The 26896-nt window shown below is 47.1% G+C and overlaps 1 protein-coding gene across 1 annotated transcript in view; it reads right to left on the bottom strand.

Moving 5' to 3' along the window:
* Window positions 1-854: 854 nt before the first annotated feature.
* FOXA3 (forkhead box A3) overlaps window positions 855-26896 on the bottom strand; it is a 35257-nt gene continuing 9215 nt past the window's right edge. The window contains exon 2 of the mRNA XM_028742110.2: window positions 855-3996. Within this exon, the coding sequence (XP_028597943.2) occupies window positions 2809-3996 (1188 nt within the window). The 3' untranslated portion in view covers window positions 855-2808. The remainder of the gene's footprint in view (window positions 3997-26896) is intronic.

Raw genomic sequence — 26896 nt, forward strand, 5'->3', positions numbered from 1 at the left:
TGTGAGTGCGTCTTATGGAGCGAATGGCGCTGTGCAGAGAGGGAGAGCTGCGCAGCGCCCCTTCAGCGACGTGCCTGTCCTGGCTTCTCCCTTAGCCGCGTGCAGCCTCTTCGGACGGGGGAGCCTTCATCCCGCTGCCCGGGAGAGGCTGCTTGCGGCTATCCCAGAAGCCAGAACAGCCAGATGCTATCCCAGAAGCCAGATCCCTCTTGCTGTTCTGGCTTCTGAGATTCAGAATATTTATTTTCTTGCTTTCCTCCTCCAAAAACGAGGTGCGCCTTATGGGCTGGTGCGTCTTATAGAACGAAAAATACGGTAAATACCTAAGGTCCTGTTGATGGGCCAGAATTAGGGTTGACCATATGTCCTCTTTTTTCCCAGGACATGCGTACTGTTTGATGGTTGGGTTTCAGTAGTTGCCCTGCGAATCTAGGAAGCTGAACGGGCTTAGAGAGGAGAAGTATAAAAACGATGGTGCAGATTTCGCCTTGCATTAAACTCAGGAGGCGGAAGCTGTTGTGCCATTCGGCCGACCTATTTAATCAGACTCTATACTGTTAACATCTAAGAACAGTAAGAGCCGTTCGACCCTGGAATGGTCTCCCTTCGGAGGTTGTGGTCACTCCTTCCTCGGAGGTTTTTAAGCAGAGGCTGGAAGGCCATCTGTCATGGATGCTTTAGCTGAGATTCCTGCATTGCAGGGGGGTTGGACTAGATGACCCCCGGGTGTCCCTTGCAATTCTATGATCTAGCCCTGTTCGCACAAGCGTGTGGTTTCCTTGGCACTTTGAAGTAAGCTGTGTCTCTTTGCAGGCGTTCGAAGGATGAAAAAGGACTACAAAGGGAGATAACGATACGGAGATACAAGCCAAGGTTTATTGGTAGTGATACCGATTCAATCCAAAATAAAATAGGTAAGTTCCATTTTCTGCAATGTAACTTCACTGTGCCTATTTCCCCCCCCCCCCCATTTTCTTCTGGGTTACGCTCTTATTTTTGTTTTGTTAATTGTACACTGTGATTGGGCTGCCTTTTCCGATTCGTCTTTGGAAGGGTGGCAGAGATCTGATTGACATAGCTGTCAAGCGTCCCTTATTTGGCGGGACAGTCCCTTATCCCAGCGCCGTGTCCCGCTGCTGTCCCTTATTGATGATGTCCCTTAAATAAGCTACTGAAAGTAATGGGGCCCTTTCTATGTCCAGCTGTGCTTTGTCAACAACAAATTGTTGCTGTTTTTTTTGTGTTGAATATATGCTATATGGTAATTTATGGACCTAATAGGTATCTAAAGCCATTTGCATGCAACAAAATATGTATTTTATCAAAGTAATTGTTGATCCCTTATTTTGGCTGCTGGTCCCTTATTTTCGAGGCTGCTGGTCCTTATTTTCAAATTTGTAAGTTGACAGCTATGCTGATTGAGTATCTGGGCACGATAGTGGCAGGTTTTATTTTTTAAGTTTACGCCCGCTATTTCTGCTCTGCAGAGGTTGTCGTTCTGCAGAAGGGTTTGTAGCAAAATGGTACAGCATTGGCATTGCATGCAAAAAAGGGGCCGGATTCAACCCCTGGGATGTCCCTGTGGGGCTCTGGGAGAAGCCTGTCCCAAATCTTGAAGAAGTGCTGTCAGTCTGTGGTGTTAGGCGAACAGTGAGCTGGGCCTGACGTAGGCAGCTTCACTCATTCCCACCCTCAGCCCTGGAAGATCGGGAGAAGTGTGTGTTAAAAATAAATAAATATTTTCGAGGTCTTAAGTACTGGGAGCCAGGAGTCTTTTGTTGGCTTGTGCCACCAGATCAGAGTTATAAATTCCTTGCTAGCGGTGGGATGGCGTTTGGGGGAGGGGAAACCCTGAATGCCGTTTTGTTTTAATTATCATTAATACCGAAAAGAAAAGGACACTTGAAACAAACACCCCCTTGAATTGTCTCTAAAGTATGATATATTAAATCAGCTCTTACCCTTTTTCCCAACAGAAAGCACAAATATTTAAATATATAAAGCCACTTTTTCTTTTCTTTTAAAAAAAGAAGATAGATGTGAACTATATTTTCCCTGCTCCTCTTCAGGCTGAGGCCTATATTGTCTTTGGGGTAACCAAACCCGTGTGTGTGTGTGTGTGTGTGTGTGTGTAACAATGGAGTCCTGCCACGTATCATTCTGACCTAAACGGGTGGGTTTGAGAATCTCAGGACAAGAGTTCAACCGTTGATTGTAACATCTGCGTTGAGACAGGAAAGTCCAATGTTCTGGGCCAAGGGGTGGTTCCCCAGCTTGCAAATTTCCATTTCTCTGCCCCTTTTCATGCATTCCTCCTGGACACCCATCCAAGCTCCACTCCTGGAGATATATCAAGCACCTTTAGTCACCGTAAAATTCAGAGTGGGATCCACCATTTTGAGGTGGTGGGGATCTGCCATGGGTGCGAACCCATGCTGAAGTTTAGATGACTCCATCCATGGCCTTTATCACCCAACTGGCCATTGGTTGGTGGCCCAAAGGTGCGTGAGCTTGTTCTTCCTTGCTTTTCCCTGGTCATGATGGGCAAGTGAGTCCATTGACACGGAAGGCCGCCAACGGAGCTCTGGACCGCTATGAGGCAATTTCGGTTTTGAGGTCTGGAAAGCGTAATGATTCGTCAGAGAGTCTAGTAGGCCAAGTCTCTGGTTGCTTTCTCTGTCCCACGGGCCACGATGCGATTGGATGGCGGTGGGAGAGAACGTCTCGTGGATGGTCTTGCTGGTGGTGGTGGCACGAGTCAGAGCTTCTCTTGTTCCTTTGGCCCCCTCCTATCTCGCAATGACAACCTTACGAGGCGTTGAGCAAGGAGCGGCTGTACAAGCTCTGATAATAGGAGCCGGTCTCGCTGAGCGAAGTGGACGCCTCATAGGGATGTTTGCTTTCCACCGCGTGCGGGGAGCTGTAGCCGCTGTAGGCCATGGCTTGCTCGTAGGACTTCAGGTCAATCTTGTGGTTCTGCTCCGTGGACATCAAGTTGGTGATGGAAAAGGGATGGTTGAAGTTGAACTGAGGGTCCATTTTGAGGTCGCTCGGGAGATCCAGGTTGGTAATCGAGGTGGCAAAGTAGTGGCTATTCATGGACTGGGAGATGGGGGCTGGCGAGGCCTCAGAAACTGGGGATGAGCCCTGACCCCCAGAACAATCGAGTTGCACCAAACCCCTTTGCTCCTCGGAGCCATGGGAGGTGTCTGAGTGGCCCGACTCTGCTCCTTCTGACCCCGTGTTGGGACTTTGGCCTTCCTGAAGACCCTCAGGCATCTTGGAGGCCTGCTCTTGGGCGTTGGAGCCTTTGGAGTTCGGCTTCTTGGCCTTGTCCTCGATTTTGAAACGCTTCTGCCTCCTCAGGTAACAGCCGTTCTCAAACATGTTGCCCGAATTCGGGTGGAGGGCCCAGTAGGAGCCTTTGCCGGGCTTGTCCGGGGAACGGGCCACCTTGACGAAGCAATCATTGAAGGAGAGGGAGTGGCGGATGGAGTTCTGCCAGCGCTGCTGGTTTTCGCGGTAGTATGGGAAGAGGTCCATGATCCACTGGTAGATCTCGTTGAGGGTCAGCATCTTGCTCGGGGCCTGCTGAATCGCCATGGTGATGAGGGAGATGTAGGAATAAGGAGGCTTAGCGTGGGTCAGCGTGCGCCGGTACGACTTGTTGATCTCCTTGGGCCTGTTCATGCCTGACGGCGAGTAGCTTAGCGGGGCCATGGACTGGCCGACATTTTGGTAAGGTGACAGAGAGTTGAGTGTGGGGGCCTGAGCTCCCAGCTGAGTCAATACTGGGCTGACAGGAGACGCCACCGACGGGAGGCCCATCGAACTGGTGGCGTTGGTCAGTCCAGTGAGAGAAGGGCTACTCAATCCGCTGTTTGGATAAGGCATGTTCATGGAGCTGGGGGAAGTGAGGGGGTTCAGCGTCACGTAGGAATTAATCGAGTTCATAGGCCCCAAGCTGGATGTCATCGTGCTCACCGAAGGAAACACCTGTGGGAGACAAAAGGAGATGGTTACAGAAGAGTCGGAGCATTCCCCAGGGAGACAAATGGCAAAGAAATGGTCCAACATTTGACGCTTTCGATGGTTACACAGCAGGCAGAAATCAAGAGGTGGAGCTTTTCCTGCCACTGAAGTACAGTAGTGCCTCGCAAGACGAAAATAATCCGTTCCGCGAGTCTCTTCGTCTAGCCGTTTTTTCGTCTTGCGAAGCAACCCTATTAGCGGCTTAGCGGATTAGTGCTATTAGCGGCTTAGCGGCTAAAAGGCTATTAGCGGCTTAGCGGCTTAGAAAAAGGGGGGGAAGCGAAAAAAATCGCAAGACATTTTCGTCTTGCGAAGCAAGCCCATAGGGAAATTCGTCTTGCGAAGCGCATCGAAAAACGGAAAACCCTTTCGTCTAGCGGGTTTTTCGTCTTGCGAGGCATTCGTCTTGCGGGGCACCACTGTACAGTAAAAGCAGACAGCTGCACCTGTTGAATTTGTCTCGTGCCACAGATGAAAAGGTGTTGATGATGGAACAACCGCTTGCCCAAAGAATGGAGGGGAAAGACCATTTTATGCTAGGAAGTATGCTAGGAAGAGGGTCCACTTGCACCACTGACACAAGTTATAAGAGAAAGGGGGACATTTCCTCACAGCGAAGCACAAGAAGGGAGGGATTGCGACCTCTCCCTTACCTTGTTCTACTAGGGAAAAAAATATACAGATGGGCCACAAATAGAAGGAAGGTCCGCCATCAGGCTTGCCACTGAAATTTTGCGGAAAGGAAAATATGAGATGCACTTGAGAGTTCCCAGGTGAAACATCCCTGGTTAGTACCATCTCACAGGGAACAGAGAGTAGAAAATGCCCTCTCAGAAAGTTTGGGCTGCCATTGCTGAAGCTTTCCTCCATTTCAGACGAGGTGGGCTGGTGGTCCATGAGCCCTGTCAATTCCCCTTGGGGGCGCCATCTTTGTTTACCAGTTCCTTTATTTGCTCAAAGCCACTGAACCAGATGCTTCAAGGCAGCGAAGCAGCGCCTGCTATTTACATAAGATAGGGACTTAATTGGCAAAACTATTGATCCTCGAGGATAAGTGAGGATCTGCTGCCAAGGGATGGGCGATACCAAGCAATACAGTTTGGTGCCAAACTGTCCTCACTGGCCATATGCCTGTCGTCTGTTGCTGTGGGTGACGGGGGCCATAAATTTTGTTCACGGAGCCTGTTCTGAAGGCCTCGAAAGGCAGCAGGAAGACATCAGTGGACCTGAACGGGGTTTTGTTTAAGAAAGGAGGCCCGCCTGAAGAAGCTAGAGTGTTGGGTTTGGCTGGTAGGAAACCCAGATTTAAATCCCAGTTGAACCAAGAATTTCACTGAGACGAGAAGGGAAGGACCACTGCTCATTTGTTATCTAAGAATCCAAAGGGGACTCTTGGTCTATCAGTGCCAACCTTTGAGAAGCAGCAGAGAAGAGAATCCTTCTTAAAAACAAAAACAAAAAAAATCCAGTCTCCTTTATAGCGATGGCGACAGGGCGCTAAGCATTTAAAAAGTGCTTTTCGGGTGCTTAAAGAGCATCACATACATGACCACAGCAATCCTTACACCAGGCCTGTAAGGCAGTTCTTTATTACTACAGATGGCCAAGGGAGGGGTGGGGCTGAGAGACAATGGGTCCCCCACACACATTTGAGCATTATTTAGCCCATGGGTAGGCAAACTAAGGCCCGGGGGCTGGATCCGGCCCAATCGCCTTCTAAATCCGGTCCGCAGACGTTCCGAAAATCAGCGTGTTTTTACATGAGTAGAATGTGCCCTTTTATTTAAAATGCATCTGTGGGTTATTTGTGGGGCATAGGGATTTGTACATTATTATTTTTTCAAAATATAGTCCGGCCCCCCACAAGGTCTGAAGGACAGTGGACCGGCCCCCTGCTGAAAAAGTTTGCTGACCCCTGATTTAGCCATTTGTCTCCTTCCCCACCCCATTCAAATTAGATTGGAATAGCCTCCACCCACATGTACAGTGGTGCCCCGCAAGACGAATGCCTCGCAAGACGAAAAACTCGCAAGACGAAATAGTTTTCCATTTTTTGAGGTGCTTCGCAAGACGAATTTCCCTATGGGCTTGCTTCGCAAGACGAAACGTCTTGTGAGTTCTTGCGAGTTTGTTTCCTTTTTCTTAAAGCCGCTAAGCCGTTAATATCCGCTAAGCCGCTAAGCCGCTAATAGCCGTGCTTTGCAAGACGAAAAAACCGCAAGCGGAACGGATTAATTTCGTCTCGCGAGGCACCACTGTATCTGAATTTATATATGAGTAACAACTTTGGTCTTTCCCATCCATACCAGCAAGCATTCCCTTTTGTTTTTGCGCCTGCTTTCTCATTGGTTGATTCAGTTATGCCAATTAAGAACTGACGAGCCACGCACGCTGCGTCGTGTGCAAAAGCACCCCGGTTGCGCAGTTATAAATTTGCTTGTGTTGCTTTCTGGTTTTGTGCAAACCTGAGGGATAAATAAACAAACAACCACCCCCCCGCCTTTTCAGGACTCAGAGCGCACCATAAATAGTTATGAGTACGACTGGAAAAGAAATGAACGCATTGAGGAAGTAGCAGGCATGGAAAAGAGAGTGGCAGAAAGCGAGGGTTGTTCTCGTGTCACCCCAAAACACGGACCCAAATCGGCTGCGACCCTGAACGGAGCAGTTTGCAGCCCGGCTTTGCTCAGCTTATCGGATCATTCCCCCTAATCGGGGAACCTGAATTTATGGAAGGAAAACATTGACGTTGGTGCTGCTTGGGGGGTGGGTAACATCATGTGGACTATGCAAATCCAATGAGAAACAGACATTAAACTCTGTTATGGGCAAGCCTGGTATGGTCCACCTAGTTAGCCGAGGTGAGATTTCAGCTGGGGATTTTCCTGGCGTGACACTGTTTGGCGCTACACTATTCAGACTTGTTCCGCCTTCCATTTCTTGGAATAAAGCAGTCCACCCAAATGTTTGCCTAACAGCCTTCTGCAACCTGTTTTATTGCTCCACCCTCCCAGTTATGGGTGGTGGAGCAGGCGGGCTGTTCTATTGGTTCACCGCCCTTAGAAAATTCCTGGTTATGCAGGGTGTGTGTTGCAGAATGTGGGGGCAGGACCACCACCACTTGAGGGGCGTTCTAGGAGAGGCAGGTGGAAGAGCCTTTTGTGGGGCTGGTGGTTTCTCCACGCTGCCCCATCATTCCCAGTCTGATTTGGGGGAAGAGGAAGTAGAGGAAGAGCCACTGTTTCGTTCTCATGAAAGCTCCTTGTGTGTGACTTGAGGACCAGGGAGGGTCAGAAATGTCCTCTTCTGCTACTCTTCTGTTGCCAACATTATGCTCCCAGTCTACAGATTCTCACATGCAACTGCATGCAACCTTACATTGAAATCTGCACATTATGTACACATAAGCCCTCCTTTTCTGTTTTGAAGCTAACTGTGGCTCAACGCTTCCGCCAGCTAGTTTCCGCTAACCATTGTTTCCACTGAGCTGTTGTTCAAAGTGGGTCGGGAAACTGTGGTTTGGGCTAACAGAAATGGCAGTGTAGATATAGCAATAATCATAATTTGTTCTGGGAGGCATGATTGACTGTGCAAGAGGGGAGGAGGATTCTAGGAGCCCATTCCTCGATCTCCTGAGCATGGTTTGAAGATGGGACAGAAAAAATGCAAGGAAATTCCCCCCCCCCCAAAAGCAATGCTACTTAAGTTTCCCAAGCAACAGCTAACCGTTTTGCAGAAAATGTAGTCTTGAAATGTTCCTAATATGTACAACACCATGCTTAGAAATGGTCAAGAGACACAACACACTGCCAATCGGGTCAAGGTATATGTAAAGTAAGAGACCTTGGAAGAACTTCTGGCCAGAGGAGCAAAAACCGCGACTGATTTTAGAACGGGGCAATTGATTCCTGAATTTCGGAGTAGCTGATTTCAGAACAGAGCTGGATGTATGCACGAATATAGGCATTTAATGGTAGGATACATTTTAATTTGGAATTTGGGGCTGTGTGGCCTTGTGCCTATAATTCATCTTCCTTCTGAAACGTCAGGAATGCCATTATTATTATTATTATTATTATTATTATTATTATTATTATTATTAGTGTCTTGGGGTTCTTGTGAACTTGCACAGGAAGTCTAAGGGCTCTTCAGTGTGGCAGTTTGAAAATGTAATCCTGTATTCTCACCGTGGCCAACCAGATAGATGCCCATGAGGGAAACCTCTGGCAGGATCAGTGCACAATAACAACTCTCTCCTCCTTTGCCTTCCAGCAACTGGGATTCAGAATCATACCGCCCCATTGAACAAGGCTGATAGCCATTGATAGCCTTTTATCCTCAACGAATTTGACTAATCCTCTTTAAAATCCATCTGAACTTGTCTGCAAGTTCCATTGTTTAACTGCATGAAAAAGCACTTTCTTTTATCTGCCCTGATCCTTCCGACATTCGGCCTTCAGAATTATGAGAGAGGGAGAAAAAGTTTCTCTACAAAAAGTGGTTCTCATTTAGCTAATTACTGAGGACCCCCTCCCTATTTTTCAAAAGCCCAGCCACAGGACCCTCTAACTTTGAAAAAAATAATAATTCTACGGTACTAGATTCAGGTAGGCTGTGTTGGTCTGACACAGTCAAAATATATACATAAAAATAAAAAAAATTGTCCAGTAGCACCTTAAAGGTAAAGGGACCCCTGACCATTAGGTCCAGTCGTGACCAACTCTGGGGTTGCGGCGCTCATCTCGCTTTATTGGCCAAGGGAGCCGGTGTACAGCTTCTGGGTCATGTGGCCAGGATGACTAAGCCACTTCTGGCGAACCAGAGCAGTGCGTGGAAATGCCGTTTAACTTCCCGCCGGAGCGGTACCTATTTATCCACTTGTACTTTGACGTGCTTTTGAACTGCTAGGTTGGCAGGAGCTGGGACAGAGCAACAGGAGCTCACCCCGTCGCGGGGATTCGAACCGCCGACCTTCTGATCGGCTCTGTGGTTTAACCCACAACGCCACCCGTGTCCCAGTAGCACCTTAGAGACCAACTAAGTTTGTTCTTGGTATCAGGTTTTGTGTGCATTACCTCTGCATATATATTTTTTTGAACAAAATATGGGGTAGCCCCTAATAAGCAAAGTATTCTAGGTATACTAAAAGAAAAAGGGAAAAAAGACTAGGGCTAAGAGATATCTGTTTTTCAACATCATGGTGTATCAGCAGCTAAACATCTTGATGTTCTGAAATTGGAGATCAGGCATGGGGATGAAGGAAGGAGCAGTCATGAAGTTTTGGCGGGTGGGAAGAGGAGAGGAAACTGAGTCACTTCCACAGCATGGTTTGAGTGGGAGGGGATGGGGATGGGGGAGTAGGCCTGGGCGATATATCAATACAGTGGTACCTTAAGTACTTAATTCATTCCAGAGGTCCGTTCTTAACCTGAAACTGTTCTTAACCCGAAGCACCACTTTAGCTAATGGGGCCTCCTGCTGCTGCCGCGCCACCGGAGCACGATTTCTGTTTCATCCTGAAGCAAAGTTCTTAACCCGAGGTAATATTTCTGGGTTAGCGGAGTCTGTAACCTGAAGCGTATGTAACCTGAGGTACCACTGTACCTTGGTTGTCGAACGGCTTGGCTCCCGAACGCCGCAAACCCAGAAGTAAGTGTTCCAGTTTGTGAATGTTTTTTGGAAGCCGAGCATGTGACGCAGCTTCCGATTGAGTGCAGGAAGCTCCTACAGCCAATCGGAAGCCGCACCTTGGTTTTCGAATGGTTCCAGGAGTCGAACGGATTAAGTTCGACAACCAAGGTACCACTGTGTATTGCCCAGGGCCGGTATGAGGGGCAGACCGCGGTGGCGGCTTCACTCGGTGGTGTATTGCTGGTGAAAATGAGGGGAGAACAAGTTGCGGCGAGGACAGTGGTGGTTCGACACCAGCTCCTTTCTGACATTGTGATATACCGCCACACCGCAGTGTTTAGCTGGCGGCCTCCTCTGCTAAAGAGAGGGGAAGGCAGCGCCTCACATTCAGCTGCCCTGGTCTCCCTCGGCGTGAGGGGAGGCAGATCAGATCAGCAGCGTTATTGGCGGAGATCATCATGCGATATCGGCGGTGCCTCAAAATCGGCTGCTCTGCCCTCCTTCGCGCGAGGAGCGATATAGGGTTAAAATTGTTATCGTGGTGTGATTTCGAAACCGATTTTGGGCCAGCACACAGTAGTATCTCGGGTTAAGTACTTAATTCGTTCCGGAGGTCCGTACTTAACCTGAAACTGTTCTTAACCTGAAGCACCACTTTAGCTAATGGGGCCTCCCGCTGCCACTGCGCCACCGGAGCCCGAGTTCTGTTCTCATCCTGAAGCAAAGTTCTAAACCTGAAGCACTATTTCTGGGTTAGCGGAGCCTGTAACCTGAAGCGTATGTAACTTAAAGCGTATGTAACCTGAGGTACCACTGTATTGAAAAATCGCACAACGCTAAAGCAGACCATAAAATTTGCGATATTACTATGCAAAAATGACAAAATTAGAGTTGGGGGCTGCAGACAAGAGATGGGGACACGGACCCCCAGGGGTCCCCAGACCCCTAATTTGAATCCACTGCTCATGCTTGCAGATTTTTCTCAGTGCCCACATTGTGTTGTCCTCGTCAAATTGCTGCCCTGTATATTTTTTTAACCCATTTAATCCAGATTTGCCTACTGTTTCCACCTTTCAATTACGAGGTTATCCAAAGAAACGGGAAATCAGGATTAAATGGGGAAGTAGGACAGCGTTTTGATGGTGACGTTGCCATGCAGACGCTGTGCAGAACTTGCGTGTGTGAGCAATCCCAGGCGTATATCCATAGGGGTGTGCCTGCAGGCGCCAGTGTGTTTGCCAGTACTTCCTATCATGCCCACAAAAGATCTCAATAAATATCCCCTCAAATATCCACAGTGCGCAAGAGACGTGTCTGCCCTTCCTGCTCAGTTGAAATTTGCCTTGGCTCATCCTCTCCTACCTTGAACAGGCCCTCTTAAACATGCCCACATTTCATACTGGGGGACAGGTTGGTGGCCCCTGCGTTCTGGGTTGCCACCCAGTGGCTTGGTTCCCCCGGTGGCACAAGCAGCAAAACTGTGTGGAGGATTCCCAGACCGTCTTCTCCCTGAACATGTAGCCACCGACTCTCTTAATAGATCATATGACCCTATTCAAAAGAAAATCAGTGCGTACATTTGGGGAAATTGGGGCATCTTATGGAGCAGGTGGCGGGTGGGACGCGGGTGGCGCTGTGGGTAAAAGCCTCAGCGCCTAGGGCTTGCCGATCGAAAGGTCGGCGGTTCGAATCCCCGCGGCGGGGTGCGCTCCCATTGTTCGGTCCCAGCGCCTGCCAACCTAGCAGTTCGAAAGCACCCCCAGGTGCAAGTAGATAAATAGGGACCGCTTACTGGCGGGAAGGTAAACGGCGTTTCCGTGTGCTGCGCTGGCTCGCCAGTTGCAGCTTTGTCACGCTGGCCACGTGACCCGGAAGTGTCTGGGGACAGCGCTGGCCCCCGGCCTCTTAAGTGAGATGGGCGCACAACCCTAGAGTCTGTCAAGACTGGCCCGTACGGGCAGGGGTACCTTTACCTTTTACCTTTATGGAGCAAATAGGATGCGGGTGGCGCTGTCGGTTAAACCACAGAGTCTAGGGCTTGCCGATCAGAAGGTCGGTGGTTCGAATCCCCGCGACGGGGTGAGCTCCCGTTGCTCGGTCCCTGCTCCTGCCAACCTAGCAGTTCGAAAGCACATCAAAGTGCAAGTAGATAACTAGGTACCACTCTGGCGGGAAGGTAAACGGCGTTTCCGTGCACTGCTCTGGTTCGACAGAAGCAGCTTACTCATGCTGGCCACATCACCTGGAAGCTGTACGCCGGCTCCCTCAGCCTATAGAGCGAGATGAGTGCCGCAACCCCAGAGTTGGTCACGACTGGACCTAACGGTCAGGGGTCCCTTTACCTTTACGGAGCAAATATTCATCTGCTGCTGTTGTTCTAATGTTATTTTCTGGTGTCTTGTGCTCTTTTATTGTTACAGTCATACCTCAGGTTACAAACACTTTGGGTTACAGACTCCGCTAACCCAGAAGTAGTACCTCGGGTTAAGAACAGAAATTAAGAACAGAAATTCTGTTCTCGGGATGAGAACAGAAATTGCGCGGTGGCGGCAGCAGTGGGAGGCCCCATTAGCTAAAGTGGTACCTCAGGTTAAGAACGGTTTCAGGTTAAGAACGGACCTCCGGAACGAATTAAGTTCGTAACCAGAGGTACCACTGTGTTTGAATTTTTTTGTCATTGAGTTTTGCTGTTGCGTCCCTCGCCAATGGCAACTCCACGTGAAGTTATGGGGTGGAGAGAGAGCTTGCTTCTGTCCTTTAAAGGTAAAGGTACCCCTGCCCGTACGGGCCAGTCTTGACAGACTCTAATAATAATAATAATAATTTATTATTTATACCCCGCCCATCTGGCTGAGTTTCCCCAGCCACTCTGGGCGGCTTTTTCGACAATATTCTAGTTCAGAAAAATACCAGAAAATGATACAAATTACAGGTACATAAAGTGCAGAATTTCCGATACAGCTTTAAAAAATGTACATGAACAGTGACAAAGATAGTCATTTTTAGGAATTAATCAGGTTTACAGCTCAAATGAAATAAAGCTCTTCAATGTATATAAAGTCTCTATGCCTAAACTGCACTTGGAAACATATCATTGAAAAAACTATACATTTCCCTACTTCTTCTTATTCAGGTTTTTACAGGTTCCTTACTAAGTCCTAACAATCATGCAGAAAGACATTACAACAGAGTAACTAATGGAAGTGTTCTACTCAGTCAGACTCTAGGGTTGTGCGCCCATCTCACTCAAGAGGCCGGGGGCCAGCGCTGTCCGGAGACACTTCCAGGTCACGTGGCCAGCGTGACATTGCTGCTCTGGCGAGCCAGAGCTGCACACGGAAACGCCGTTTACCTTCCCGCCAGTAAGCGGTCCCTATTTATCCACTTGCACCCGGGGGTGCTTTCGAACTGCTAGGTTGGCAGGCGCTGGGACCGAGTAGCGGGAGCGCACCCCGCCGCAGGGATTTGAACCGCCGACCTTTCGATCGACAAGCCCTAGGCGCTGAGGCTTTTACCCACAGCGCCACCCGCGTCCCTCTGTCCTTTAGCGTGCAGTAAAACAGCACTTCCCGAGCTTCCCGATTGGCATGCAAACGTTTGCAATGTCCACACAAACGTCATAGTCCCATATTCCCTCCACCATTAAATCCGGATCAACCCTTCCTGGGCGGAAATCCAATAATAAAAGAAAGAAGGAAATCGGATGTCAGCAGCTGATCCGCACTATGTGACCAACCCATTTACGATATGAAGTCCCCACCTGGAAGCTCCGTTTGCCCTGCTGAGCTAGTTCTGAGCTAGACACCAAAGGTATGATTCAGTAGAAGCCAAACCACGCATGAGTTTGTTTTTCCATCGCTGGAACTCCTAGCACAATTTTGCTCTTCAAAAAGCAACCACGGCGGGGAGGGGCGATTTGGGAGAGGAGGTTCCAAAGCTTTTTCCGATCACAGGAGACCAGTATATCATGTCGTTTGACTCTAAGGCACTTGCGACAACAGCCGACACAAGTTTGGCTCAGCCTTCACCACCCTGGGGCAATCCAGATGTTTTAGACTACAACTCCCAGCTGTGCTGGCTGGGGCTGGTGGGAGTTGTAGTCCTAAACATCTGCAGGTTGCCAGGCCGGCTAAGGCTGCTTTTAGATGGTTTCCTACCTGATATTTCCTCCTGCGTCTCCTTTAGACCTTCCTTGGGTGTGTCTGCCTGTAACTTATTTTCCCCCCTGAGCCAAACATTGTAAACCCTTTTCAGAAAGAGCGAAGGAGATTAGGCTGCTCCCAACCAAGGTTGCCTTCCTATTGTTTCTGAGAAGGCGAATGGCTTTTGAACCTTCTTTCATTATCTCGGATTAGAAGGAGCTATTTCAGGGCCGTCCAGCAACTCGCCTCTTCACGTGGCTGGGATTTTATTAGCCAGATGTTCCTGCGGTCCAGTAGGAAATTTCCTCCTCCTCGCTTGCCCTGGCTCCCCAGAATGGCTGCAACCCATGACTGGGCAAGATTCATTGGAAAGCATAGAATATAGGCCATAACGAAATTGCACACAAGTGGCGTTTTGACACAGCGTGTTCACACGGCGCTTGCGGATGCAAAGCGCGCCGGACAAATGAGCGTTTGTAAATAAGCGGGAAGGACACATGGTTTCACGGTATGTTTACAAATACACGACACTTTCATTGTGTTTACCATTATAGATACCATTATGTATGCAGCAAACACAACATGCCCCATAAATTGTGAGTTGGCTGGGACCCATCAGTTTGCATAGGCGGCACCAGCTGGCTCCCTTCCCCCTAACACGCCACTTGCACTTTGAGAAAAATGATTTTGGAACTTAATATATGGACGTCATGGTTTAGGTTTGAGCCCTGCACAACATCACACGCATGCTCTGTAACTGAACACATTTCCCTGCGCTGCGAATAAGTTTGACAACTCTTGCTATTAAATAGTGGGCGAGAACTTCAATACATAACACTTGCTTTTCGTTTCAGTAAGGTTTCAAGCTCGCGGGATTATAAAGAAATGTTTAGATGGTGACTTTGGGGCCTTCACGCTCTTTTCTTCCGCAACCGGGATTGAACAGAAGTTTAAATTTTATTTTTCTTCCCCCCCTGGAAAAGCTGTCCAATTGTGGGCGTGCAATTTTCTTTAGAACCCTGTTCGCTTTTTCCATCCTTTGCAACTTTCCCCGCTGCAGGTTTTGCCGGTTTTTGCTGCTCAGGAGGAGAGCGTGGGGTTTAGATTTTCCATGGCCTCTCTCATCTCCCTGATAGCCCCAAATCCTTTCTAAACAGCACAGCAGACGCTGGCGTTGTGCAAGCTGGACCGGGGCCATCACCCCCTCCTCACCCCCAGCCCCGGACAGGCAGCCTTGGACATTAGAATCTGTTGTTTGCATGCGGGGGCGGGGGGGGGCAGGTCTGGCAACCAGCCCTGGCTTGGTCTCCCCTTTCCCCAAAGGTATCTCACATCCCTCTGCACTGTGTACAAGAAGACCTTTGAAACATGGCGACAGCCACATCAAAGCCCACCCCTTTGTTGGGAAACCAGGAGTCCAATCTGCTCAGTCCCTGAAACTGAGGAGATAGGGCCGGTTTGCAAAATCTTGCTCGTTGAAGCATTAAACTGGGGTAACCAACATGCCCCCTGGTTTAGCAGCCGCACGGTGCAATCCTGACTCAGGGTTTGTCCACCCTTCCTGTTGCTGTCCCCCAGTGAAAACCCACTCTCTAGCGCTTAATCGGAGCAAACAGCAATTCGGGTTTCCCCTGGATTGACGTTTGTTCCGATTTGTCGCTAAAGAGTGGGTTTGAAAAGAGTGGAGCAAGGGGGAAAGCGCTCAGAGCTGTGCTTTCTAGAGATGGCACAAGTAGAAGTGTGGATGCCCCACTGTGTTCTGGGAGGCTCCCCTCCTAGTATATGTGGGTGGGACTGCAGCCCCAGGCACTGGGTACCCTCAAAGTGCGCCAGCGACATGGTCCTGCCTCCCACTTTGTAAAAGTGTGCCATCGCTTACCTGAAACATCAGGCCTGTGAGTAGGGACTCCTCGTTTTTGCGAGGCACCCGGCCTCCTTGTAGGCCAAGAGTGGCCCTCCAGATGTTGCTATCATCATCGCTAGCTATTGGCTATGCCAGTTTGGGCTGATGGGAGCTGGAATCCAACAATATCTGGAGGGCCAGAGATTTAGGCACTTGAAATATTTGACTTAGGGCTGCAACACTGAGTTGATTAACCGGTTAGGCGAAACAATTAAAAGCCACGTTGATCAGCTAAAAGGCGGGTCCCAATTCATGGGACTATAGGTTTATAACTTTTGAATTCAAGGAATTCAGCTTTTTAGTACAAGTTGCTTTTGTAATTGCAGGTGTCAAATGTCGTGTTAGGTGTCTTCAACACCCAAAAGCAATATCTGTCTGCAATATCCCCAAAGGAAGTACGTGTTTGTTTGTTCTTTTGCTTTAGACCTATGTGATTTTTACATGTGCAAATTTATTCCAGTGTAGTGGATCCACTTAACTGGTATCTCCCCAAGCTGTGATCCAAAATACACTTACTTGGGTGAGAACGCACCACTGAAAATAGTTAATTCTAAATAAACATGGCCTGGGTAGAGATGCATGAGATTGTGCTGCTTTCATTAGTCAAGTGAAAGCCCTAACATTACACCAGCAGTAATATATAGTTTATCTTGGTGGCATTGGAAACACGGAGCTTTGCAGGATAACAAAATTCTAAATCAACCTTCCCTAAACTGGTGCCCTTCAGATGTTTTGGACTACAACAACTCCCATCGAACATCTTTGTTTCTCAAACTTTTTGAACTGGAGCATCTTTTCTTGACTTTATTTTATGAAACACACATGCTCCCCAGGAGGAGGAAAGAAGATTTTACTTGCTAAGGTCCTTTCCTTCCTTGGAATTTTGCCCCCACGTTTTTGAGGACCAGTGTTTTGGGCGCAGATGCACTCAGCAGGGCCCCCAAAGCCAACTTTTAAAAAAAGAAAAGTCGGATCATAGATTGGTAGAGTTGGAAGAGACTCTGTGGGTCTCATCCCACAGACTGCAGAGAGAATAATTGGGTGCACTCTTCCCACCTTGGATCAAATCTATGCTTCCAGGTGCCATAAGAAAGCTGCAGAGATAGCGCAGGATCGTGCGCACCCCGGAAATGATCTCTTTCAGCTTCTGCCTTCTGGAAGAAGGTACAGGGTTATAAAGACTAGGACTAGCCGCCTGAGAAACAGTTTCTACCCAAATGGTCAGACCTCACCTGGAGTACTGTGTCCAGTTCTGGGCACCACAGTTCAAGAAGGACACTGACAAACTGGAACGTGTCCAGAGGAGGGCAACCAAAATGGTCAAAGGCCTGGAAACGATGCCTTATGAGGAACGGCTAAGGGAGCTGGGCATGTTTACCCTGGAGAAGAGGAGGTTACGGGGCGATATGATAACCATGTACAAATATATAAAAGGATGTCACATAGAGGAGGGAGAAAGGCTGTTTTCTGCTGCTCCAGAGAAGCGGACACGGAGCAATGGATCCAAACTACAAGAAAGAAGATTCCACCTAAACATTAGGAAGAACTTCCTGACAGTAAGAGCTGTTCGACAGTGGAATTTGCTGCCAAGGAGTGTGGTGGAGTCTCCTTCTTTGGAGGTCTTTAAGCAGAGGCTTGACAACCATATGTCAGGAGTGCTCTGATGGTGTTTCCTGCTTGGCAGGGGGTTGGACTCGATGGCCCTTGTGGTCTCTTCCAACTCTATGATTCTATGATTCTATGATTCTATGATTCTATTCTATGATTCTATGATCAAATGCGATTTTGGTTTTAAACTCAGTGTAAGGAGTGTCTGTGGGAGTATATTGTATTTAAAAATGGGGTATCAGAGTTTTTATGGGGCTAACCAGGCTGGGATAGCTGGGATAGCAGGCTTGTTGGGTTTTGAATGTTTCATGTAGATTTTTCAATTTTGTTGTTCTGTATGGGACAATGACAATAAAGATTATCGTCTCGTACCGTATCCAGTCCAACTTTCTGGAATGCAGGAATCCTGCCCACAGACAGGGCCATCTTACCCATAGGTGCTAGGGGTGTGGGGCACCCGGGTGCCAAGCTCTCAGGGGCGCCAGGCCGAGAGTTGAGTCCGGGGAAGAGCCCATCCATCGGTCAGAGCGCTGTGGCAGGCTCTTTTGCTGCTGGTGGCTCTGCGCCGTGAGTTTGGGAGCGACCGAGCCAGCGAGACGCTGAGGCGGCCAGCCGGCTCCACCGAGCAACCTGGGGGGGGGGAGCACCGGGCGGATCTTTGCACCCTGGCACCACATATGCTTAAGACAGCCCTGCCCACAGCCGTCCTTGGATGGGCTCGAACCACCAATGTTCTGGGTTAACTAGTCAGCCCCCTAAGCAACAGGTTGGGAAGGCAACAGGGGGAAGTGAGGGGCAGGAATAGGAAGTGATGGGTGAGATCCAAAGGCATGTATTCACATATTTGTTTTAACTGGAGATTCTATTTGGAGATTCAGAAGGATGCCACTGATGTTGACTGGCCCTGCTCCTGTGCTTGGGGGTGGGGAAAACGTCGCCTGCTAAATGTCTGCATGTAAGACTTCTGTTTAGAGCGTAGGAGCAGGGGCTGTAGAAATGCTGGAAACTCTTTTAGACCAGTTGCAGGGTAGGAAAACAGTGGGTTTTCCCATCTGTCCATACATTATACAGTGGTACCTTGGGTTACATATGCTTCAAGTTACAGACGCTTCAGGTTACAGACTCCTCTAACCCAGAAATAGTACCTTGGGTTAAGAACTTTACCTCAGGATGAGAACAGAAATTGTGTGGCAGCAGCGGGAGGCCCCATTAGCTAAAGTGGTGCTTCAGGTTAAGAACAGTTTCAGGTTAAGAACGGACCTCCAGAACGAATTAAGTACTTGACCCGAGGTACCACTGTACACTGGAGCGGGGGTTCTAATTCACATCAGCATCATATAAAGCATAATTCCATGTAGAATCACCCTTGCTCCTATCCATAAATCTACTTCTAAGTGGGGGAAACCCAGACGTTAATGCTCCCCTGACTGTGAACATGCCTGGGCGGTTTCAGCGTGTTAAGGACTGAGAAGTCAGGTCTGCATAATGCCACTAATATCCAGGAGTCACGTGTCGGGAATAACAAACCCACCCTCTTCCTAGGTCAGCTCTCCTGTGCTGGCTGGGACTGATGGGAGTTGTAGTCCAAAATATCTGGAGGGTGGGCTAGAAACGATGTCAGGTGAAAGGGTTCACCCCCCTCAAGTGCTGCAGACCTCCTCCTCCTGCTTTTGTTTTTTAAAATCATTTTTATTGATTTTCCAATAAAAACAGCCAATCAACATATCCACATCACAATCCAATTAAAAACAATAAACTAAAAAACCCACCAAATCTAAATATAAAATTTTAAAATTCTAAATTTTAAAATTTAAATTTTAAAAAACCACCAAATTGCAGTCCAAATTGTTAATTATTAATTTTTCCGTGCTCCCCATAGTCCTCTGAAGAATATCTCCAATACAGTGGTACCTCGGGTTAAGTACTTAATTAGTTCTGGAGGTCCGTTCTTAACCTGAAATAGTTCTTAACCTGAAGCACCACTTTAGCTAATGGGGCCTGCTGCTGCCGCCGCGCGATTTCTGTTCTCATCCTGAAGCAAAGTTCTTAACCCAAGGTAATATTTCTGGGTTAGCGGAGTCTGTAACCTGAAGCGTCTGTAACCTGAAGCGTATGTAGCCCGAGGTACCACTGTATCTTCGTTCCTGCCCCTTCTTTGTTTTCATATTTTCCACATTCTGATCTTAACGCTTTTAACCCACAAAAAAATGTCATAGGATCCCATCACAGAGCTCCTGTGCCACGTCCAGGTTTGTCATTATAAGGGCCTTAACTCAGTGGTAGAAAGTCTGATTTGCGTGCAGAAAGTCCCACATTCAATCCCTGACAACTCCGGCTAGGACTTGCCCACACCAGAGCGAGCAAAATGCGAATGTGTGTTAACCTGCCTCTCCGTTTCTATAGGGGTTTGTGTGTGCCCACATGACGTTGTCTCCATTTCAGGGTTGTCCCAGATCTTTCCCCCACTAACTGGGGGGTTTTCCAGTCCTTGGAAAGTGCAGAACAGCCTGGATTGAAAAACCATCCATTTAAAGGGGGCGGACGGGGAGAGAGGGACGAGTGTGGCGCTGTGGGTTAAACCACAGAGCCTAGGACTTGCCGATCAGAAGGTCGGTGGTTCGAATCCCCGCGACGGGGTGAGCTCCCGTTGCTCGGTCCCTGCTCCTGCCCACCTAGCAGTTCAAAAGCACGTCAAAGTGCAAGTAGATAAATAGGTACCGCTCCGGCGGGAAGGTAAACGGCGTTTCCTTGCGCTGCTCTGGTTTGCCAGAAGCGGCTTAGTCATGCTGGCCACATGACCCGGAAGCTGTACGCCGGCTCCCTCGGCCAATAAAGCGAGATGAGCGCTGCAACCCCAGAGTTGGCCACGACTGGACCTAATGGTCAGGGGTCCCTTTACCTTTACCTTACGGGGAGAGAAGATGTGAAACAACCCTGGGGTGCTTTGGACATTGTCCTCTGGTGTGGGCAGGCCCAGACTCAGGAGAGCCTCTGCCAGTCAGGGTAGATCATTGGTTCTTAAAGGCAGCTTCTTGGGTCTCTTGCGTAGGACTAGGAAAGACCCTTCGCGTCCCAGTCTCTCTGGCAGAGCCGCCAGTCCCTGGTCCCCAATACAGAAAAGCTCCCCATGTTTCCCAATGGACTGAAGGGAAGGCATGTGTAGCTTGCCAGTCCTTCACCCTCCTCTCTCTGACCTCCTCCCTTTGTTCTCTGCACTGTTGAAATTTAGACTGCAAGCTCCTTGGGGGCAAGGACTGTCTTATTTAGCTTAGGCCATAAAGGCTCTTTATCAGCAGCAGGACCTTGGCAATTCTCCCAAGACCGAATTTTGCCTCTTGAAAAGAGGTTCTGGAGCTCACCGTCTTGGAAACCTGGCTCAGATTAAACTCTGCTGCTGAATAGAGAACCCTGCCTTGCTCCGACGGAACGGGTCGAGCCAAAAATCACCCCCTTCCAACCATATCCTGTTGCCACCTTCCCTCTGAACGACACCCATTGGTTCTCGGGCAAAGTTTGCATCCTGCTCAGCAGGTCTCTGTTTGCTCCATTCCACGAAGACCACAGAAGGTGCTAAAATTAAGTCGGTTTTTCCTGCATGGGAAAGTTTGGACCAATTCTGAACATCTGGGGGCTGGGAGGGACGGTGGACTGGACCACTGGAGATGGGGAGGGAGGGAGAGAGGAAAAAAGAGCCGTTGTCTTAAAAATGGCTGGAAGTGCCAACTCCGTCTCGGCTTGCAGAACGTTTGGCTTTTCAACCAGATCCCAGAAGGACTTGCATGCGCAATTGCCAAAGTTGTCACTGGCCCTACTCCTGTGCAGTTAACAGCAGCCTGATGCAGAGAGATTTTTTTTTGCAAATGAAGCTTTCCCCCATCATGTTAGCTCCATGCCAGGAAAATATTCACCTGCTAAATTTGTACCAATCAACTAACTGCTTAAGGCACAGGGGCAGGACTAATTTTTAAAAGTTGGTGACCCTCTTCTCGGTTCAGACTTCTACCAAACATTTCAGATTATTTTTTGGGGGAAGGAGAGATTATAGAATACCTTTAGACCAAGGGCATAGCTGTCAAGCGTCCCTTATTTGGCGGGACAGTCCCTTATCCCAGGGCCATGTCCCGCTGCTGTCCCTTATTGATGATGTCCCTTAAATAAGCTACTGAAGGTAATGGGGCCCTTTCTATGTCCAGCTGTGCTTTGTCAACAACAAATTGTTGCTGTTTTTTTGTGTTGAATATATGCTATATGGTAATTTATAGGACCTAATAGGTATCTAAAGCCATTTGCACACAACAAAGTATGTATTTTATCAAAGTAATTGTTGATCCCTTATTTTGGCTGCTGATCCCTTATTTTCGAGGCTGCTGGTCCCTTATTTTCAAATCTGTAAGTTGACAGCTATGACCAAGGGGAGTCAACTTAGTGCCCTAGTCTAGCTGTTAACTACAAATCCCACCATGTCTGACCATGGGCCATTCTGGCTTGAATGGATGGGAGTCGGAATCCAGCAATATCTGAAGAGTACCATTAGAGCTGCCCCTGTTTTAGGTGATTTGGATATCCAGCAATAATGGTAGCAATCAGTTTTAGGTATAATCAAGGCTAAAAAGAATCCCGCTAATAATTGTCAAAGAGATTCTGATTTAAACCGTCATGAATGGGATAGGGAGATATTGTTACGACTCCCTGCTCCTATTTTGTGTCTTCGGAAGAACGGAGACTGCAGCCCTAAACGCACGTGTAGTGGCCCACTGTGAAACACATTGACTCAGAAGTAGGCCCCACGAGACTCTCCACGACTTACTCCAAAGTAAATATGTACGGGACGGCAGCCTGTTATTGTACCTTTCACCCTACAGAGGTTTAAAACACCTGGGGGCATTTCTGTAAGAGATGCCTTAGAGAACACACGCCACAGCTCTGATCCGGGTCCCTGTCCTTCTGCTATATTTACACAAACAAAACGACTTTCAGAGACCCTCTCACACATCTGCCGATGACTATAAATGAAGTTTTCTTAACCCGTTTGTTTATTTCCCGCGGTCACAGATTTGACTGCAAAGCAAAAGTTTGCTGGGATTAAAAAATGGCAGAAATTAGAATCCAACCTAAGGATGTTGAGAGGGGTAACAAAAAAAACAACCCAGACTCCTGTGGTGCGTTAAAGACTAACAGTTTTATCACGGCGTAAGCTTTTGTGGAGTCCATGAAAGGTTACGCCATGATAAATCTGTGAGTCTTTAACATGACACAGGAGTCTTGGCTGTTTTTAACCCAGTCTGCCTATCTGAAGGCAGCCCTGTATCGGGAAGATTTTAATATCTGATGTTTTGTAGTGTTTCATATTCTTTTGGAACCTGCCCTGGGTGGCTGGGGCAATCCAGTTCGAAGGGAAGGGTACAAGTAATAAATTATCATCATCATCATTGAATCAGTCCGGATGAGTTATAGCACTCAACGCTAGGTTCTTTCTTACAAAGGCTGTGTACACACTCCCGTCGACTCGGCATTCGGTGTGCGTCAACCACTGGTTTGGGAGACACACATAGGACCTTAGTCACAATTTGTATCTATCCTATTGTTTCTTAATACAGCATTTTGATGTGCTTGCCGACCCTGGAGCAGCTTCAATAGAAATTGAGAAAAAAGAACAGCGTTTCAACACAGTACTGTGTACACAACCAAAGACCCAAACTACCCAGGGCCTGTGAGATTTGTGAGCAGGTTTCCAAGAGGCATATTTAGTGATCAGTATCATTTGATTACATGTACAGTGGTACCTCGGGTTACATACGCTTCAGGTTACATACGCTTGATGCTACCGACTCCGCTTACCCAGAAATATTACCTCAGGTTAAGAACTTTGCTTCAGGATAAGAACAGAAATCGTGCTCCGGTGGCGCGGCAGCAGCAGGAGGCCCCATTCGCTAAAGTGGTGCTTCAGGTTAAGAACAGTTTCAGGTTAAGAACGGACCTCCGGAACGAATTAAGTACTTAACCCGAGGTACCACTGTATAGCAAATGTCAGCTTTCTGTTCATTGTTCAAGTACTTCCTCAATATGCATGTTAATATTGGTCATATTAGTGAGGGGACGAGTCAGTCGGTGAATTCCAAAAACCGTTATCTTCAAAATAAGTGAATACATAAGCAACATTTACAAATAAGGGATGCTTCGCTCTGAACACCTTTTAAACCTTGCTTCCTGCGTTCTGACCAGGTGTCTTTCCACATATGTCAAAGAACTTCTGCAGAATAATGAACCCTCTCACTGGTTCTATGCTTTTGTTCCTTGCGCCACCACTGTTGTGCATAACCCTGCTCCCATCTTTGATAGATTGTGACGTGGGTTGTTGTTTTTTTAAAAGCTTCCACAGCTGTGAGTAGTGCGAAATGAGACCCTTTGTCGTTTTCCAGATCCACCCTTTAAATAGTTTCATATCTAAGGTTCTGAGCAGTTCATGTACACAGAGATTCGTCATATTAGGTGTGGACGGAGCAACTTTCGCTAACACTGGTGTTTCACGTCAGCGCTGCCGAGCCTTCACAGAAATCTGGAACCTGAAGGAGGTGATAATCATGTGTTGTTCCCCTGCAGGGGCACTGAGAGCTAAAACAATCTCCCTTTTGAAAAATATATGGTTCTCGTGTAGGTCCCGCTCCCAGTATCTGGGAAGCTGAAGAATTTTTTATTTTTATTTTTATTTCTTTTTAGTGGGGGGCTTGGGTGAGGCAACATCTGGAACCACCTAGGGGGTGTGCAAACAGGAAATTCCCTCTTTGGGGTTGCACTCAAACTCCTTAGGTACTTTGTGCAAAGTGAAAATGTGCAGTTGGTAGTACCTAAAAACTGATTCAGATTAATAAAACTGGAACAGCTTTGTCTAGGGCAGACCACCTGTACCTATGAAAATAACGATTGCAATGTGGTATCTTGTTGATTAGATTGGTTTGTGTCGTTGGAATTTGCAGGCGCTGAGAACCAAAAAAACCAGCTAAGGCAGTCTGATAAATTGAGAGTCGTTCAGCTGATATCTCATTTTAACAGATTAATCGATTACTGAAACAGTGTGCTAACTTTTGTCTTATGCAAAAGTCCCGGCCAGCCTGAATGAAAGCACGTTTTTTGTCATTCCGAGGCGCACTAACAGCAAAGTTACTTATTAATCCAAGTCTTTTAAGTGACTCAGTAGAAAGTGGCCCAATTGTAACGTTTTCAGCAATAAGATAAACCTACATTAACCTGCAAGAGGGGTGACTCTAAACTGTTGCTGTGACCCACAGCCTAATTCAAACCCTTGTTTGTAGAACGGCAAATTTAAAACCATTTTAATCAATAAATGGGTAAGTCTTGCCCGAAATCCTTCTCCCATAGTGGAAAGATTCCCATCAGTCTTAATGGAGCAGAATATACCTTTTTTTTTTTTTTTAACCTTACTTGTCTGATTTTGCTGGTGGTGACTTTTATTTGTGGCGTGTCAAGTGTCACAGAGAATGAAGAAATAATGGTGGTGTTAAGGTTGCCCGTTTGCTCTGATTCTCTCATGCTTCTTTCAGCAGTTTCAAAATGTGCCTGTATTGAGGTTCTGGTTTTAGGTCCACCTATTTAAAATTGAGTTTTTGATCAACCCACTAAACGTTTAGAATGGAGTTAAGCCTAAACATCAGCAAGCAGCCCCAGTTGTTCCCAGTGGTGAGATTTTTATGGTTTTCATAATACAATAAAATAGCAAACAGAATAAGTAGAATACAGAGTCCTATCTTAAAAGTACGGTAATTCTTATCCAAGAGACCAACATTTCCCTATCCCTCACCCAGGGTCCTCCATCAACCATCTCCCACCCCCATGAGAATATAGTCTCTGGACCTTAATAAAGGTCAGAAAGCAGCCCTAGCTATTTTATTGCATTTTTTAAAATAAATGCAAATGGTTTATTGTATCCTCTGACTCAGCTATACAGCTGCAAATAAAACATGTGTTGTAAAATGCATTACACAAATATGACACTAGATGGCGACGGTGAGCTATGGCAAAGTCGATATATTTTTCAAAACTTTTTTTAAAAAAAGTTTTCACAACTTTTTTTTAATATGCGTCTAGATTCCACCCTAGTCAAGTTTTCTCTGTCCTGGCGGTTCTGAATTTCTTTAACCAAACCAAGGATGATTGCTATTGTGTAATGTGTCGGTTGCCTGTTGTGTTGAAATCTGGATTATTTTATCTCTGCTGCAGAATGAGAAGAAATCGTGAAGCAACTGCTCACACGAAGGCTCCCCCTTCCCCCTTCTTTTTGATACTGAATTGGTTCATTTGGGTATAAAACCCCTTCACACCCCTTAATAATTTGAACTAAATTTACTACATAAGACAAAGGCACAACTCAGCAGATGAGAACTACCTTGGGGGGGGGGGTTCTAGATTTTGGAAGTCGTGAAAGCAATCCCATTTTGTCTGTGCTAAAATTCCTGGTTTACCCTTATCGACCAGCTGCTAGCTTTTCAGTTTTGGTCCACTTTTATCTTGTGTGTACTAATGTTTCCGCTGACTTTTTTTTCTTTCAATTGCCTGTTTCGATCTCGTTATATAGTTGGGTTTTCCCCCCTTTAAAAATATTGAAAATGTTGGCATATATAAATCTTTAAAAATATAAATAACCAGGGGGATCTGCAGCAAAATGTCATGGAACGGAGTGATCCTGTTTAGGGTGCCAGCCAGGCTGGCGTGCCCATCTCCAGGATATTCCGTTCCGTTTCCCCTCCCCACTAGTATTCAGACAGCTTTGTGTACCAACTGAGCATGCTCAACTCTAATTGGGCTGATTGTTTATCTATCATCTATCTATCTCTATCTATCATCTATCTATCTATCTATCATCTATCTATCTATCTATCTATCTATCATCTATCTATCTATCATCTATCTATATCTATCTATCTATCATCTATCTATCTATCTATCTATCTATCTATCTATCTATCTATCATCTATCTATCATCTATCTATCTATCTATCTATCTATCTATCTATCTATCTATCATCTATCTATCTATCATCTATCTATCTATCTATCTATCTATCTATCTATCATCTATCTATCTATCTATCTATCTATCTATCTATCTATCTATCATCTATCTATATCTATCTATATCTATCTATCTATCATCTATCTATAATCTATATCTATCTATCTATCCATCTATCTATCTATCTATCTATCATCTATCATCTATCTATCTATCTATATCTACCATCTATCTATCTATCATCTATCGCCCGCCCTTCACTGTAAGATCCCAGGGCAGGTTACAGCATTAAAAACAAAATTAAAAACAATTGTGGGTGTCCCCTGCCTTTTGTTCCTCTCTCCCTAGTTCTGCAGACATTGGGGTCCCCCCAAATCTGTTGCCACCTCTCTTTGGTATCTGGATGGTGTCATTTTGGGTACATAAAAGATCCCGCTATTTACAGACTCTTCAAACGGGACAGAGGAAAAATAAAAGTGTAAGAAACTGACTATGCTGGGGCAGATCAAAAGTCACCAACCGCAGCTCCGCTGTATGTGTTCCTAGGAAGC

Source organism: Podarcis muralis, chromosome 7 (assembly GCF_964188315.1).
Source record: "Podarcis muralis chromosome 7, rPodMur119.hap1.1, whole genome shotgun sequence".
Taxonomy (NCBI): domain Eukaryota; kingdom Metazoa; phylum Chordata; class Lepidosauria; order Squamata; family Lacertidae; genus Podarcis; species Podarcis muralis.